The sequence below is a fragment of the Amphiprion ocellaris genome, chromosome 12 (assembly GCF_022539595.1).
Source record: "Amphiprion ocellaris isolate individual 3 ecotype Okinawa chromosome 12, ASM2253959v1, whole genome shotgun sequence".
NCBI classification, from domain to species: Eukaryota; Metazoa; Chordata; class Actinopteri; family Pomacentridae; genus Amphiprion; species Amphiprion ocellaris.
Genome location: NC_072777.1, coordinates 31,034,878 through 31,050,316, shown reverse-complemented (window position 1 = coordinate 31,050,316; position 15,439 = coordinate 31,034,878). Strand labels below are relative to the sequence as shown.

General features: G+C 35.1%; 1 protein-coding gene across 3 annotated transcripts in view; it reads left to right on the top strand.

Annotated features, from left to right (window-relative positions):
- Positions 1–15,439, top strand: part of LOC111569680 (1-phosphatidylinositol 4,5-bisphosphate phosphodiesterase beta-4) — a 109,510-nt gene that overhangs the window by 89,609 nt on the left and 4,462 nt on the right. For all 3 annotated transcript variants that reach the window (XM_055015818.1, XM_055015817.1, XM_055015819.1), the window contains 5 exons: positions 13,252–13,327; positions 13,449–13,624; positions 13,760–13,861; positions 13,954–14,011; positions 14,886–14,972. In XM_055015818.1, coding sequence (XP_054871793.1) covers positions 13,252–13,327; positions 13,449–13,624; positions 13,760–13,861; positions 13,954–14,011; positions 14,886–14,972 — 499 coding nt within the window. The remainder of the gene's footprint in view (positions 1–13,251; positions 13,328–13,448; positions 13,625–13,759; positions 13,862–13,953; positions 14,012–14,885; positions 14,973–15,439) is intronic.

Here is a 15,439-nt window from a genome sequence, read left to right as displayed (position 1 = left end):
AATGTAAAGGAGGGCGTGAAAAACACTCCAGAAAGGTTTTCTTTGAAAAAAAAATCATCATGAATTTTGGCGCAAAAAAAACGCCTTACTATACTATGTCGAAAAAAAATGCCATTTTTCAAACATGTTGTAAAAACGTGCCATATGATGAAATAATGTAAAGGAGGGCGTGAAAAACACTCCAGAAAGGTTTTCTTTGAAAAAAAAATCATCATGAATTTTGGCGCAAAAAAAACGCCTTACTATACTATGTCGAAAAAAAATGCCATTTTTCAAACATGTTGTAAAAACGTGCCATATGATGAAATAATGTAAAGGAGGGCGTGAAAAACACTCCAGAAAGGTTTTCTTTGAAAAAAAAATCATCATGAATTTTGGCGCAAAAAAAACGCCTTACTATACTATGTCGAAAAAAAATGCCATTTTTCAAACATGTTGTAAAAACGTGCCATATGATGAAATAATGTAAAGGAGGGCGTGAAAAACACTCCAGAAAGGTTTTCTTTGAAAAAAAAATCATCATGAATTTTGGCGCAAAAAAAACGCCTTACTATACTATGTCGAAAAAAAATGCCATTTTTCAAACATGTTGTAAAAACGTGCCATATGATGAAATAATGTAAAGGAGGGCGTGAAAAACACTCCAGAAAGGTTTTCTTTGAAAAAAAAATCATCATGAATTTTGGCGCAAAAAAAACGCCTTACTATACTATGTCGAAAAAAAATGCCATTTTTCAAACATGTTGTAAAAACGTGCCATATGATGAAATAATGTAAAGGAGGGCGTGAAAAACACTCCAGAAAGGTTTTCTTTGAAAAAAAAATCATCATGAATTTTGGCGCAAAAAAAACGCCTTACTATACTATGTCGAAAAAAAATGCATTTTTCAAACATGTTGTAAAAACGTGCCATATGATGAAATAATGTAAAGGAGGGCGTGAAAAACACTCCAGAAAGGTTTTCTTTGAAAAAAAAATCATCATGAATTTTGGCGCAAAAAAAACGCCTTACTATACTATGTCGAAAAAAAATGCGATTTTTCAAACATGTTGTAAAAACGTGCCATATGATGAAATAATGTAAAGGAGGGCGTGAAAAACACTCCAGAAAGGTTTTCTTTGAAAAAAAAATCATCATGAATTTTGGCGCAAAAAAAACGCCTTACTATACTATGTCGAAAAAAAATGCCATTTTTCAAACATGTTGTAAAAACGTGCCATATGATGAAATAATGTAAAGGAGGGCGTGAAAAACACTCCAGAAAGGTTTTCTTTGAAAAAAAAATCATCATGAATTTTGGCGCAAAAAAAACGCCTTACTATACTATGTCGAAAAAAAATGCATTTTTCAAACATGTTGTAAAAACGTGCCATATGATGAAATAATGTAAAGGAGGGCGTGAAAAACACTCCAGAAAGGTTTTCTTTGAAAAAAAAATCATCATGAATTTTGGCGCAAAAAAAACGCCTTACTATACTATGTCGAAAAAAAATGCCATTTTTCAAACATGTTGTAAAAACGTGCCATATGATGAAATAATGTAAAGGAGGGCGTGAAAAACACTCCAGAAAGGTTTTCTTTGAAAAAAAAATCATCATGAATTTTGGCGCAAAAAAAACGCCTTACTATACTATGTCGAAAAAAAATGCCATTTTTCAAACATGTTGTAAAAACGTGCCATATGATGAAATAATGTAAAGGAGGGCGTGAAAAACACTCCAGAAAGGTTTTCTTTGAAAAAAAAATCATCATGAATTTTGGCGCAAAAAAAACGCCTTACTATACTATGTCGAAAAAAAATGCCATTTTTCAAACATGTTGTAAAAACGTGCCATATGATGAAATAATGTAAAGGAGGGCGTGAAAAACACTCCAGAAAGGTTTTCTTTGAAAAAAAAATCATCATGAATTTTGGCGCAAAAAAAACGCCTTACTATACTATGTCGAAAAAAAATGCGATTTTTCAAACATGTTGTAAAAACGTGCCATATGATGAAATAATGTAAAGGAGGGCGTGAAAAACACTCCAGAAAGGTTTTCTTTGAAAAAAAAATCATCATGAATTTTGGCGCAAAAAAAACGCCTTACTATACTATGTCGAAAAAAAATGCCATTTTTCAAACATGTTGTAAAAACGTGCCATATGATGAAATAATGTAAAGGAGGGCGTGAAAAACACTCCAGAAAGGTTTTCTTTGAAAAAAAAATCATCATGAATTTTGGCGCAAAAAAAACGCCTTACTATACTATGTCGAAAAAAAATGCCATTTTTCAAACATGTTGTAAAAACGTGCCATATGATGAAATAATGTAAAGGAGGGCGTGAAAAACACTCCAGAAAGGTTTTCTTTGAAAAAAAAATCATCATGAATTTTGGCGCAAAAAAAACGCCTTACTATACTATGTCGAAAAAAAATGCGATTTTTCAAACATGTTGTAAAAACGTGCCATATGATGAAATAATGTAAAGGAGGGCGTGAAAAACACTCCAGAAAGGTTTTCTTTGAAAAAAAAATCATCATGAATTTTGGCGCAAAAAAAACGCCTTACTATACTATGTCGAAAAAAAATGCATTTTTCAAACATGTTGTAAAAACGTGCCATATGATGAAATAATGTAAAGGAGGGCGTGAAAAACACTCCAGAAAGGTTTTCTTTGAAAAAAAAATCATCATGAATTTTGGCGCAAAAAAAACGCCTTACTATACTATGTCGAAAAAAAATGCATTTTTCAAACATGTTGTAAAAACGTGCCATATGATGAAATAATGTAAAGGAGGGCGTGAAAAACACTCCAGAAAGGTTTTCTTTGAAAAAAAAATCATCATGAATTTTGGCGCAAAAAAAACGCCTTACTATACTATGTCGAAAAAAAATGCCATTTTTCAAACATGTTGTAAAAACGTGCCATATGATGAAATAATGTAAAGGAGGGCGTGAAAAACACTCCAGAAAGGTTTTCTTTGAAAAAAAAATCATCATGAATTTTGGCGCAAAAAAAACGCCTTACTATACTATGTCGAAAAAAAATGCCATTTTTCAAACATGTTGTAAAAACGTGCCATATGATGAAATAATGTAAAGGAGGGCGTGAAAAACACTCCAGAAAGGTTTTCTTTGAAAAAAAAATCATCATGAATTTTGGCGCAAAAAAAACGCCTTACTATACTATGTCGAAAAAAAATGCCATTTTTCAAACATGTTGTAAAAACGTGCCATATGATGAAATAATGTAAAGGAGGGCGTGAAAAACACTCCAGAAAGGTTTTCTTTGAAAAAAAAATCATCATGAATTTTGGCGCAAAAAAAACGCCTTACTATACTATGTCGAAAAAAAATGCCATTTTTCAAACATGTTGTAAAAACGTGCCATATGATGAAATAATGTAAAGGAGGGCGTGAAAAACACTCCAGAAAGGTTTTCTTTGAAAAAAAAATCATCATGAATTTTGGCGCAAAAAAAACGCCTTACTATACTATGTCGAAAAAAAATGCAATTTTTCAAACATGTTGTAAAAACGTGCCATATGATGAAATAATGTAAAGGAGGGCGTGAAAAACACTCCAGAAAGGTTTTCTTTGAAAAAAAAATCATCATGAATTTTGGCGCAAAAAAAACGCCTTACTATACTATGTCGAAAAAAAATGCATTTTTCAAACATGTTGTAAAAACGTGCCATATGATGAAATAATGTAAAGGAGGGCGTGAAAAACACTCCAGAAAGGTTTTCTTTGAAAAAAAAATCATCATGAATTTTGGCGCAAAAAAAACGCCTTACTATACTATGTCGAAAAAAAATGCATTTTTCAAACATGTTGTAAAAACGTGCCATATGATGAAATAATGTAAAGGAGGGCGTGAAAAACACTCCAGAAAGGTTTTCTTTGAAAAAAAAATCATCATGAATTTTGGCGCAAAAAAAACGCCTTACTATACTATGTCGAAAAAAAATGCCATTTTTCAAACATGTTGTAAAAACGTGCCATATGATGAAATAATGTAAAGGAGGGCGTGAAAAACACTCCAGAAAGGTTTTCTTTGAAAAAAAAATCATCATGAATTTTGGCGCAAAAAAAACGCCTTACTATACTATGTCGAAAAAAAATGCCATTTTTCAAACATGTTGTAAAAACGTGCCATATGATGAAATAATGTAAAGGAGGGCGTGAAAAACACTCCAGAAAGGTTTTCTTTGAAAAAAAAATCATCATGAATTTTGGCGCAAAAAAAACGCCTTACTATACTATGTCGAAAAAAAATGCCATTTTTCAAACATGTTGTAAAAACGTGCCATATGATGAAATAATGTAAAGGAGGGCGTGAAAAACACTCCAGAAAGGTTTTCTTTGAAAAAAAAATCATCATGAATTTTGGCGCAAAAAAAACGCCTTACTATACTATGTCGAAAAAAAATGCCATTTTTCAAACATGTTGTAAAAACGTGCCATATGATGAAATAATGTAAAGGAGGGCGTGAAAAACACTCCAGAAAGGTTTTCTTTGAAAAAAAAATCATCATGAATTTTGGCGCAAAAAAAACGCCTTACTATACTATGTCGAAAAAAAATGCCATTTTTCAAACATGTTGTAAAAACGTGCCATATGATGAAATAATGTAAAGGAGGGCGTGAAAAACACTCCAGAAAGGTTTTCTTTGAAAAAAAAATCATCATGAATTTTGGCGCAAAAAAAACGCCTTACTATACTATGTCGAAAAAAAATGCATTTTTCAAACATGTTGTAAAAACGTGCCATATGATGAAATAATGTAAAGGAGGGCGTGAAAAACACTCCAGAAAGGTTTTCTTTGAAAAAAAAATCATCATGAATTTTGGCGCAAAAAAAACGCCTTACTATACTATGTCGAAAAAAAATGCGATTTTTCAAACATGTTGTAAAAACGTGCCATATGATGAAATAATGTAAAGGAGGGCGTGAAAAACACTCCAGAAAGGTTTTCTTTGAAAAAAAAATCATCATGAATTTTGGCGCAAAAAAAACGCCTTACTATACTATGTCGAAAAAAAATGCATTTTTCAAACATGTTGTAAAAACGTGCCATATGATGAAATAATGTAAAGGAGGGCGTGAAAAACACTCCAGAAAGGTTTTCTTTGAAAAAAAAATCATCATGAATTTTGGCGCAAAAAAAACGCCTTACTATACTATGTCGAAAAAAAATGCATTTTTCAAACATGTTGTAAAAACGTGCCATATGATGAAATAATGTAAAGGAGGGCGTGAAAAACACTCCAGAAAGGTTTTCTTTGAAAAAAAAATCATCATGAATTTTGGCGCAAAAAAAACGCCTTACTATACTATGTCGAAAAAAAATGCCATTTTTCAAACATGTTGTAAAAACGTGCCATATGATGAAATAATGTAAAGGAGGGCGTGAAAAACACTCCAGAAAGGTTTTCTTTGAAAAAAAAATCATCATGAATTTTGGCGCAAAAAAAACGCCTTACTATACTATGTCGAAAAAAAATGCATTTTTCAAACATGTTGTAAAAACGTGCCATATGATGAAATAATGTAAAGGAGGGCGTGAAAAACACTCCAGAAAGGTTTTCTTTGAAAAAAAAATCATCATGAATTTTGGCGCAAAAAAAACGCCTTACTATACTATGTCGAAAAAAAATGCCATTTTTCAAACATGTTGTAAAAACGTGCCATATGATGAAATAATGTAAAGGAGGGCGTGAAAAACACTCCAGAAAGGTTTTCTTTGAAAAAAAAATCATCATGAATTTTGGCGCAAAAAAAACGCCTTACTATACTATGTCGAAAAAAAATGCAATTTTTCAAACATGTTGTAAAAACGTGCCATATGATGAAATAATGTAAAGGAGGGCGTGAAAAACACTCCAGAAAGGTTTTCTTTGAAAAAAAAATCATCATGAATTTTGGCGCAAAAAAAACGCCTTACTATACTATGTCGAAAAAAAATGCCATTTTTCAAACATGTTGTAAAAACGTGCCATATGATGAAATAATGTAAAGGAGGGCGTGAAAAACACTCCAGAAAGGTTTTCTTTGAAAAAAAAATCATCATGAATTTTGGCGCAAAAAAAACGCCTTACTATACTATGTCGAAAAAAAATGCATTTTTCAAACATGTTGTAAAAACGTGCCATATGATGAAATAATGTAAAGGAGGGCGTGAAAAACACTCCAGAAAGGTTTTCTTTGAAAAAAAAATCATCATGAATTTTGGCGCAAAAAAAACGCCTTACTATACTATGTCGAAAAAAAATGCCATTTTTCAAACATGTTGTAAAAACGTGCCATATGATGAAATAATGTAAAGGAGGGCGTGAAAAACACTCCAGAAAGGTTTTCTTTGAAAAAAAAATCATCATGAATTTTGGCGCAAAAAAAACGCCTTACTATACTATGTCGAAAAAAAATGCCATTTTTCAAACATGTTGTAAAAACGTGCCATATGATGAAATAATGTAAAGGAGGGCTGTGAAAAACACTCCAGAAAGGTTTTCTTTGAAAAAAAAATCATCATGAATTTTGGCGCAAAAAAAACGCCTTACTATACTATGTCGAAAAAAAATGCCAATTTTCAAACATGTTGTAAAAACGTGCCATATGATGAAATAATGTAAAGGAGGGCGTGAAAAACACTCCAGAAAGGTTTTCTTTGAAAAAAAAATCATCATGAATTTTGGCGCAAAAAAAACGCCTTACTATACTATGTCGAAAAAAAATGCCATTTTTCAAACATGTTGTAAAAACGTGCCATATGATGAAATAATGTAAAGGAGGGCGTGAAAAACACTCCAGAAAGGTTTTCTTTGAAAAAAAAATCATCATGAATTTTGGCGCAAAAAAAACGCCTTACTATACTATGTCGAAAAAAAATGCAATTTTTCAAACATGTTGTAAAAACGTGCCATATGATGAAATAATGTAAAGGAGGCTGTGAAAAACACTCCAGAAAGGTTTTCTTTGAAAAAAAAATCATCATGAATTTTGGCGCAAAAAAAACGCCTTACTATACTATGTCGAAAAAAAATGCAATTTTTCAAACATGTTGTAAAAACGTGCCATATGATGAAATAATGTAAAGGAGGGCGTGAAAAACACTCCAGAAAGGTTTTCTTTGAAAAAAAAATCATCATGAATTTTGGCGCAAAAAAAACGCCTTACTATACTATGTCGAAAAAAAATGCAATTTTTCAAACATGTTGTAAAAACGTGCCATATGATGAAATAATGTAAAGGAGGGCGTGAAAAACACTCCAGAAAGGTTTTCTTTGAAAAAAAAATCATCATGAATTTTGGCGCAAAAAAAACGCCTTACTATACTATGTCGAAAAAAAATGCAATTTTTCAAACATGTTGTAAAAACGTGCCATATGATGAAATAATGTAAAGGAGGGCGTGAAAAACACTCCAGAAAGGTTTTCTTTGAAAAAAAAATCATCATGAATTTTGGCGCAAAAAAAACGCCTTACTATACTATGTCGAAAAAAAATGCAATTTTTCAAACATGTTGTAAAAACGTGCCATATGATGAAATAATGTAAAGGAGGGCGTGAAAAACACTCCAGAAAGGTTTTCTTTGAAAAAAAAATCATCATGAATTTTGGCGCAAAAAAAACGCCTTACTATACTATGTCGAAAAAAAATGCAATTTTTCAAACATGTTGTAAAAACGTGCCATATGATGAAATAATGTAAAGGAGGGCGTGAAAAACACTCCAGAAAGGTTTTCTTTGAAAAAAAAATCATCATGAATTTTGGCGCAAAAAAAACGCCTTACTATACTATGTCGAAAAAAAATGCAATTTTTCAAACATGTTGTAAAAACGTGCCATATGATGAAATAATGTAAAGGAGGGCGTGAAAAACACTCCAGAAAGGTTTTCTTTGAAAAAAAAATCATCATGAATTTTGGCGCAAAAAAAACGCCTTACTATACTATGTCGAAAAAAAATGCAATTTTTCAAACATGTTGTAAAAACGTGCCATATGATGAAATAATGTAAAGGAGGGCGTGAAAAACACTCCAGAAAGGTTTTCTTTGAAAAAAAAATCATCATGAATTTTGGCGCAAAAAAAACGCCTTACTATACTATGTCGAAAAAAAATGCCATTTTTCAAACATGTTGTAAAAACGTGCCATATGATGAAATAATGTAAAGGAGGGCGTGAAAAACACTCCAGAAAGGTTTTCTTTGAAAAAAAAATCATCATGAATTTTGGCGCAAAAAAAACGCCTTACTATACTATGTCGAAAAAAAATGCAATTTTTCAAACATGTTGTAAAAACGTGCCATATGATGAAATAATGTAAAGGAGGGCGTGAAAAACACTCCAGAAAGGTTTTCTTTGAAAAAAAAATCATCATGAATTTTGGCGCAAAAAAAACGCCTTACTATACTATGTCGAAAAAAAATGCAATTTTTCAAACATGTTGTAAAAACGTGCCATATGATGAAATAATGTAAAGGAGGGCGTGAAAAACACTCCAGAAAGGTTTTCTTTGAAAAAAAAATCATCATGAATTTTGGCGCAAAAAAAACGCCTTACTATACTATGTCGAAAAAAAATGCCATTTTTCAAACATGTTGTAAAAACGTGCCATATGATGAAATAATGTAAAGGAGGGTGTGAAAAACACTCCAGAAAGGTTTTCTTTGAAAAAAAAAATCATCATGAATTTTGGCGCAAAAAAAACGCCTTACTATACTATGTCGAAAAAAAATGCAATTTTTCAAACATGTTGTAAAAACGTGCCATATGATGAAATAATGTAAAGGAGGCCGTGAAAAACACTCCAGAAAGGTTTTCTTTGAAAAAAAAATCATCATGAATTTTGGTGCAAAAAAAACGCCTTCTCTGCTCTTTCATTATCTTTTCTTAAAAAACTAGAAAATCAATCAACTCTTCTGGTGTCAAACGCTCTGATTGGCTGTTTAAACAACAAATTTCTGTTTCAGCTACACATATAAATAAAAGTCTGACAAAAAAAAAGGAATCAAAGGTTTTTAAAAGTCAAAAAAAAATGCCATTTTTCAAACATGTAAAAACATGCCATATGATGAAATAATGTAAAGGGGGCTGTGAAAAACATTACAGAAAGGTTTTCTTTGAAAAAAAAATCATCATGAATTTTGGCGCAAAAACACGCCATCGTACTATGTCGAAAAAAAACTGCAATTATTCAACATGTTGTGAAAACATGCCAAATGATGAAATAATGTAAAGGAGGCCGTGAAAAACACTCCAGAAAGGTTTTCTTTGAAAAAAAAAAAACATCATGAATTTTGGCGCAAAAAAACGCCATAGTATGTCTTCCAAAATATGACAAAAACGTCATAGTTTAGTAAGTCATCCAAAATATGACATATGTCGGCTTTAATTGATAGGCAGAGTGAAAGACAGACAGGAAACGGGTGAGAAGAGTGGGGGGAATACATGCACCAAAGGGCCGCCAGCGGGATTTGAACCCAGGCCACTGCGTTGGGGACCAGTCCCTGTACATGGGTTGCCCGCTTAACCCGTTGAGCTATACGAGCGCCCAATCGTCATAGTTCAGTATGTCGTCCAAAATGTCTAAAAAATGTCATAGTTTAGTATGTCGTCCAAAATATGACAAAAACATCTTAGGTTAGTATGTCATCTAAAATATGACAATTAATAATACCATAGGGTCTCAGCGTTACTATGTACCACAGTCCAGTAATGTAGTATTTTGTACGATTTTTGTAAGGTTTTATTCCATAATGTGTATATTACTGAGGTCAAATCACACCATAAATAACTCTATGGGCCTTAACCCCGATACTTTAACTTGTTAAACTAATCTGTGATGCAAATCTTTTCCAATTGTTACAGGAGAAAAATTATACCAATTTATTAGCTGTTGCACCACAAGATTTTACTTTACTTTTATTTATAGAGCACTTTTCATACAATTAAAAATGCAACATAAAGTGCTGTTCAATATTTAAAAACATTAAAAACAAGAAAACCCATCCCTCCCTCCCTCCATATATACACACAACTGCACAAGCACGCACGCACACACACAGACACACACACACTCACACCACTGACTGTAGGGAGACATGGCACGGCACTGACGATTGTGGAAAAGGCCTCCATTGGGGTCGTCCACACTGGGAGGAGTTGCAGGCCATGACCACCGGAGGCGCCGGCACCCAGACCCCCTCCAACCCTGACAGACAGGGAGACCCCCACACTGAGGTGGGGAGCCCCCCCAACCAGCCGGACCAAAGGGACTCATGGACAGCACCCCCAGCAGCAGACCAGATACAGCCCCCAGTGTGGAGGACCCCCTGAGGAAACACTGGAGTTAAATAACTAAAAAAATTTAAACTATAAGATAGAATAAAAGACCTGTAAGATAAGTAAAGGGTGGAAAGTTAGAAGAGTAAAAATACATAAGATAATAAATAGAGAATGATAGGAACATAAGAAGGATTTAAAAGGTTAGTTAAAAGCCTGATTAAAAAGGTGAGTCTTTAACCTTCTTTTAAAAACATCGACAGTCTCTGCAGTCCTGAGGTTCTCCGGCAGGCTGTTCCACAGGCGGGGCCATAGTGGCTGAATGCCGCCTTGCCGTGGGTTTTGGTTTTGGCTTGTGGTATGGATAAAAGGCTGCTGCCGGAGGACCTCAGGATCCGCAAGGGTTGATACATTAAAAGGAGATCAGATAAATAAGAAGGCGCAAGGCTGTTAAGGGTTTTATAAACTAATAAAAGAAACTTAAAATCAATCCTGAAGCGGACGGGGAGCAAATGCAGCGACTTTAAAACTGGTGTAATGTGTTCCCGCCCTCTGGTCCTCGTCAGCTGAGCTTTGTTATAACTGGAGATTTAAAATACTCTTTTTGGGAAGACCAGAGAGCAGGGCATTACAATAGTCTAAACGACAGGAGATAAAAGCGTGCATTAGCACCTCCATCTGGCCTGAGAGAGAAACAGGCGGACTCTGGCTATGCTCTTCAGATGGTAAAAACCTGTTTTTGTTATATTTTTAATATGTAGGATAAAATTCAGCTCAGAGTTGAAAATCACACCCAGATTTTTTACAGATTGTGCTAGTTTTGTGCTCACTTTTTATAAAAAAGTATACCTTGACTTGACATATCCAGAGGTCGAGATTTTTTTATTGGTTGCACTGGTGGCATAACTTTTCCATTTTGGCACTACACTAATGTGCATAACAGGGAGACTTGTGTTAGGAAGAGGACACCAAGACACACTGTGATCTTAGAGGTGGTTTGTTTAGTCTGACAATAACAAACAAAGAAAAACCACCATGTAAGAAGCTGTTGCCCACTTCAGCTTCTAGAACCAAAAAGGCTGAGAATATTAACAGACGATGGCAGCAGGGGCTCGTGCCGAACAGCAGGAAACACTCAGAGCACTGAAGATAGCAAATAAAAGTGAACACCAGCAGAATGTAGTAACACTAATAAAAAACATCCAAAAAGACTGGTGGTGTAACGGACTGTAGCAGGCATGGCAATTTTCCGCCGTTCTGCGGAAATCCGCCGTTTTAATTTTCAAATTGATCATTTCTGTGAATCGTCCAAATCCGTTGAGAAATTTTAGGGGGGGTGAGGTATGTTTTTGTTACTCTTGCTCCCGGTTTTTGAGAAGCACTCGGCGTTTCTCCCGCAGCGTAACAAAGAGAACCAGTCTAGCTCCTGCTGCATTGTAAAACACCTTGCGATTGGTCGAAATTGGTTAGCTGCCAACGATTGGACCAATCAAATTGCTCGATGCATTCTTTTGTTACAATTCATGGCGGCATGTTCGTGTTGGAATTTTGAGCTATTGGGATCGTTTTCGGTGAAATCATGAGGTTTTTATCGAAAGATAAAGAGTCATCGGTGCTAGAAATAGATAAAAGTGTCAAAAACAAGTTCCGATGGAATTGGCTTGAGAGAAAAGTCATTTGAGTCATTTAACAAAATATTGGGTATTTGACTCATGACTCAGGGCAAAATGAATCCCTGATAGTGTTTAAAGAGTGTTCTGGAAATGTAAAAAATACTGACACAGCTGACTCCATAGAGGAAACTGTGACATTAGAAGTGACTTTGTGACCAGTGTAGAACTCCAGTGTAAATAGTGTTAAAAGACCTATAGAACTGTAAAAATTGTAGGACTAAATGCAGTGAGACATTGAAGAAAAAGTAAGTTAACTTTTCATTAAATTAACTTATTCATTACAATCTAGTCTTTTGTAATTCTATGCATGTTTTTCATTCTAAATCACCTCTATTTTACTGAAAACCTCTCGGCTTCAGGGGGGCTGCACCCCCCTGGACCCCCCTGAAGATTGTATACCGAACATTTTCAGATGAAATCAAAATTTGCTGTTGCCATGCCTGCTGTAGTTAATTCATACATACACCAATAATTCAGCAACAATGTGAACTGCAGGTTAATTACAAAGTTTAATCAACAGTGTAAACAGTTTCACAGCCACCGTTACTGTGAAAGTAACTTGCACAGCACTCAGAGAGCCAAGTTCTCTGCCAATGTCTATAAACTAACTCACAAGTTTAAAGAACATGAAAAACGCAAAGTCCTGCTTCCAAACAGACAAACACAATCATTGGGGGAATAATTATTTCTGTCTCGTGAAGACATGAGTGAAGAATGTCAACAGATGCGGACAATGACAATCATGGTAGTATTTGTGTGTGCTGAAAAACAATCTCATCTGGGATTTACAAGACATTATACACTCCAAACTGTGGCTCTTCTGGTCTATTGTTCCTTTACAAAAAATACACACTGTGTAATTGACATATTTGTTTTCGATAAAGCAAAAATGACTCAGCAAAACCAGCACGAACAGATGTCACAAATAGATGCAGCTTTTCAAGGAAAGATCAGAAGCTAAAACACATGACACAAAACAGCGGTGACTCAATTTACAAACTATAAAATCACCTGCGAGGACAAAGCAGCACCATTTCCCAGAGCAGCCAGTGAGAACTCACAGCAAAGAGGAACAGGGAATCTGCTTCAGCAACTCGGAGGGCAGACGATCATCAATCTGCAACAACAAAACAAAAAACATTACCGACAGACACAGACCTGCTAAATGTCAGGAGCACCAGAGTGAGAACGTTTAGTCGCTCTTGACAGATTTTTGTTTGCACTCTGGAGTTATGACAACCCTAACACAGACCTTTTAAAAACTTTACTCCACCCACATCACGTACATACATGTGGTTTCCTTACAGAGAAAACAACTGCCAGGAGCTGAAGAAGGAGACAGAAGATAAGATCCAAACACTAGTCGCCGATCATAAAGCCAAGGTAACAGTGCAAACGTCTTTTCCACTAAGCTGACTCGTGTCTGAGCAGTGAATGACTGACAAAGTTGTGTACTTGTGGTGTGTGTGTGTGTGTGTGTGTGTGTGTGTGTGTGTGTGTGCAGGTAAAGGACATCACAGCGCAGCACACTAAAGAGTGGTCGGAGCTGATCAGTAGTCACAGCAGCGAGGAGCAGGAGATGAAGGACAGTCATGTCACCCAGCAGTGTGAACACCTCAAGAAGCTCCTGGCCACCGTCCAGGAGCAGCAGACCATGCAGCTCAAACTCATCCATGAACGGTCAGTGATTCACAAGCACACACACAGACGCAGCACTTCACACAAATTACTGGAGACAGCCACAACTGCTGCTTGAAAATGCAAACATTACTGTTGTTGTAAAAGCTTCTTGTTATTTCATGGTTTCGAATTCAGGCAGAGCAAAGAGATGCGAGCAAACCAGGCCAAGATGTCGATGGAAAACAGCAAAGCCATCAGCCAGGACAAGACCATCAAGAACAAGGCAGAGAGGGAGAGGTGAGTCACGATTAGAAATGTTCAGTAGCTGAGTTAGCTGATAAATGTTGAATTGTTACTGAACATTGTGATTGTTTTGTGCTGCTTTTCAGGAGAGTGCGAGAGCTAAACAGCAGCAACACCAAGAAATTCCTGGACGAAAGGAAGCGGGTAGGTTTTTTATTTTTTTAATTATTCAGCTGAAAAAATTACATGCAATAACTGCATTATTGGCATGTGAATGGTTGAATTGTTGTTGCTACTCCAGTAGTTCATTGTAAAATTAAACATTGGTACTTTCTAAGAAAAATCCCTGGTCTACTATAATACACATTCATTCTAATCAAAATAAAAGAGCATCTCTACATCATATAATCTTTCTTGTTGTATAGATTTTGTTTTGTTTTCTCCATAACAGTGCTCTAGAAAAGAATCTAAGCATGAATGATCAAAGTAAAAGTTTAAATTTTGATGCTGAGTAATTATCTTGTATAGGTAGTGGACCTGTCCTGCCCACATTAGGACGGGTTGCCAGTAACAAATGCAGTCTGATCAGCATTACAATCTCAATGAGTTCACTCTACCTGCTTGATTTATCAGCCTGAATGAATTATAAATTAAGGTAAAATTCTAGTATTCACAGCATATTAAATTGTTAAAGCACCTGTCCAAATTCATAAGATTTCTGAAAACAGAACTATATCAACTGGTGATTTCAGCACAGGAACTATTGAGGAATATATCAGAGGTGATCTGCGATAAATAAACTGTTATTTCTAAAGTTTATAAAGCTAGGCATTACAGATCTTGTGATTCAAACAAAACATTTGCTTGAAATTGATGCTATGTGTTTGGTTTTTGTAATTACATTCTACCCAAAGCAAAAGGAAAAGCAAAAAGAATAAATAAAAGTTAGAGGTCACACTACGTCAGCCATGAAACACTGATGGTGCTCTTTGTTTTCGGGCTTTGAATCTCAGTGTTGCTGTCCATTATGGAAGCTGAATGGTCTCAGTCTGTTGGATTTTTCTTGTTGTGTCTGCAGCTTGCCATGAAGCACCAGAAAGAGATGGAGCAGCTTGAGAAAAACCAGAGAGAACAGTTGGAGAAACTGGAGAAGTTCAATGAGCAGGTAGGTTACAGTATGAACGTCACTGCCAGCATACTGTAGATTTATCAGCTAGGACTGCTGTTCTCCATCATAGCTGCTAACATTCATTAGATCCACTTCCTGCACAAACCAGAACATCTCTAACTGTATGGACCTTCTTGCTCGACTGGCTTTTTAAGTGTAAATGAAACTCAGGCTGAGGAACTGCAGTTCTCTAGCTGATTCCTTCCCTAGATAATGACTGCAGTTTGTATCACTGCTGATGTAAACTGTAATTAGTTTTGCAGGAAATGTTCCACAAAGCTAGAGTCAGAATCGCCTTAAGAGACTCTAAAGACAAACAACAGCGATGATATTTGAGTAGGAGGTGAATTTTAAATTATCTAAAAGGCTCACGTCCCCATTTTGCATTTTACTTTTGCCATTTGTCACAGTACCTGTACATGTCATACCTGTACATGTATGCACATTTTCTTTGGTTTGTAATA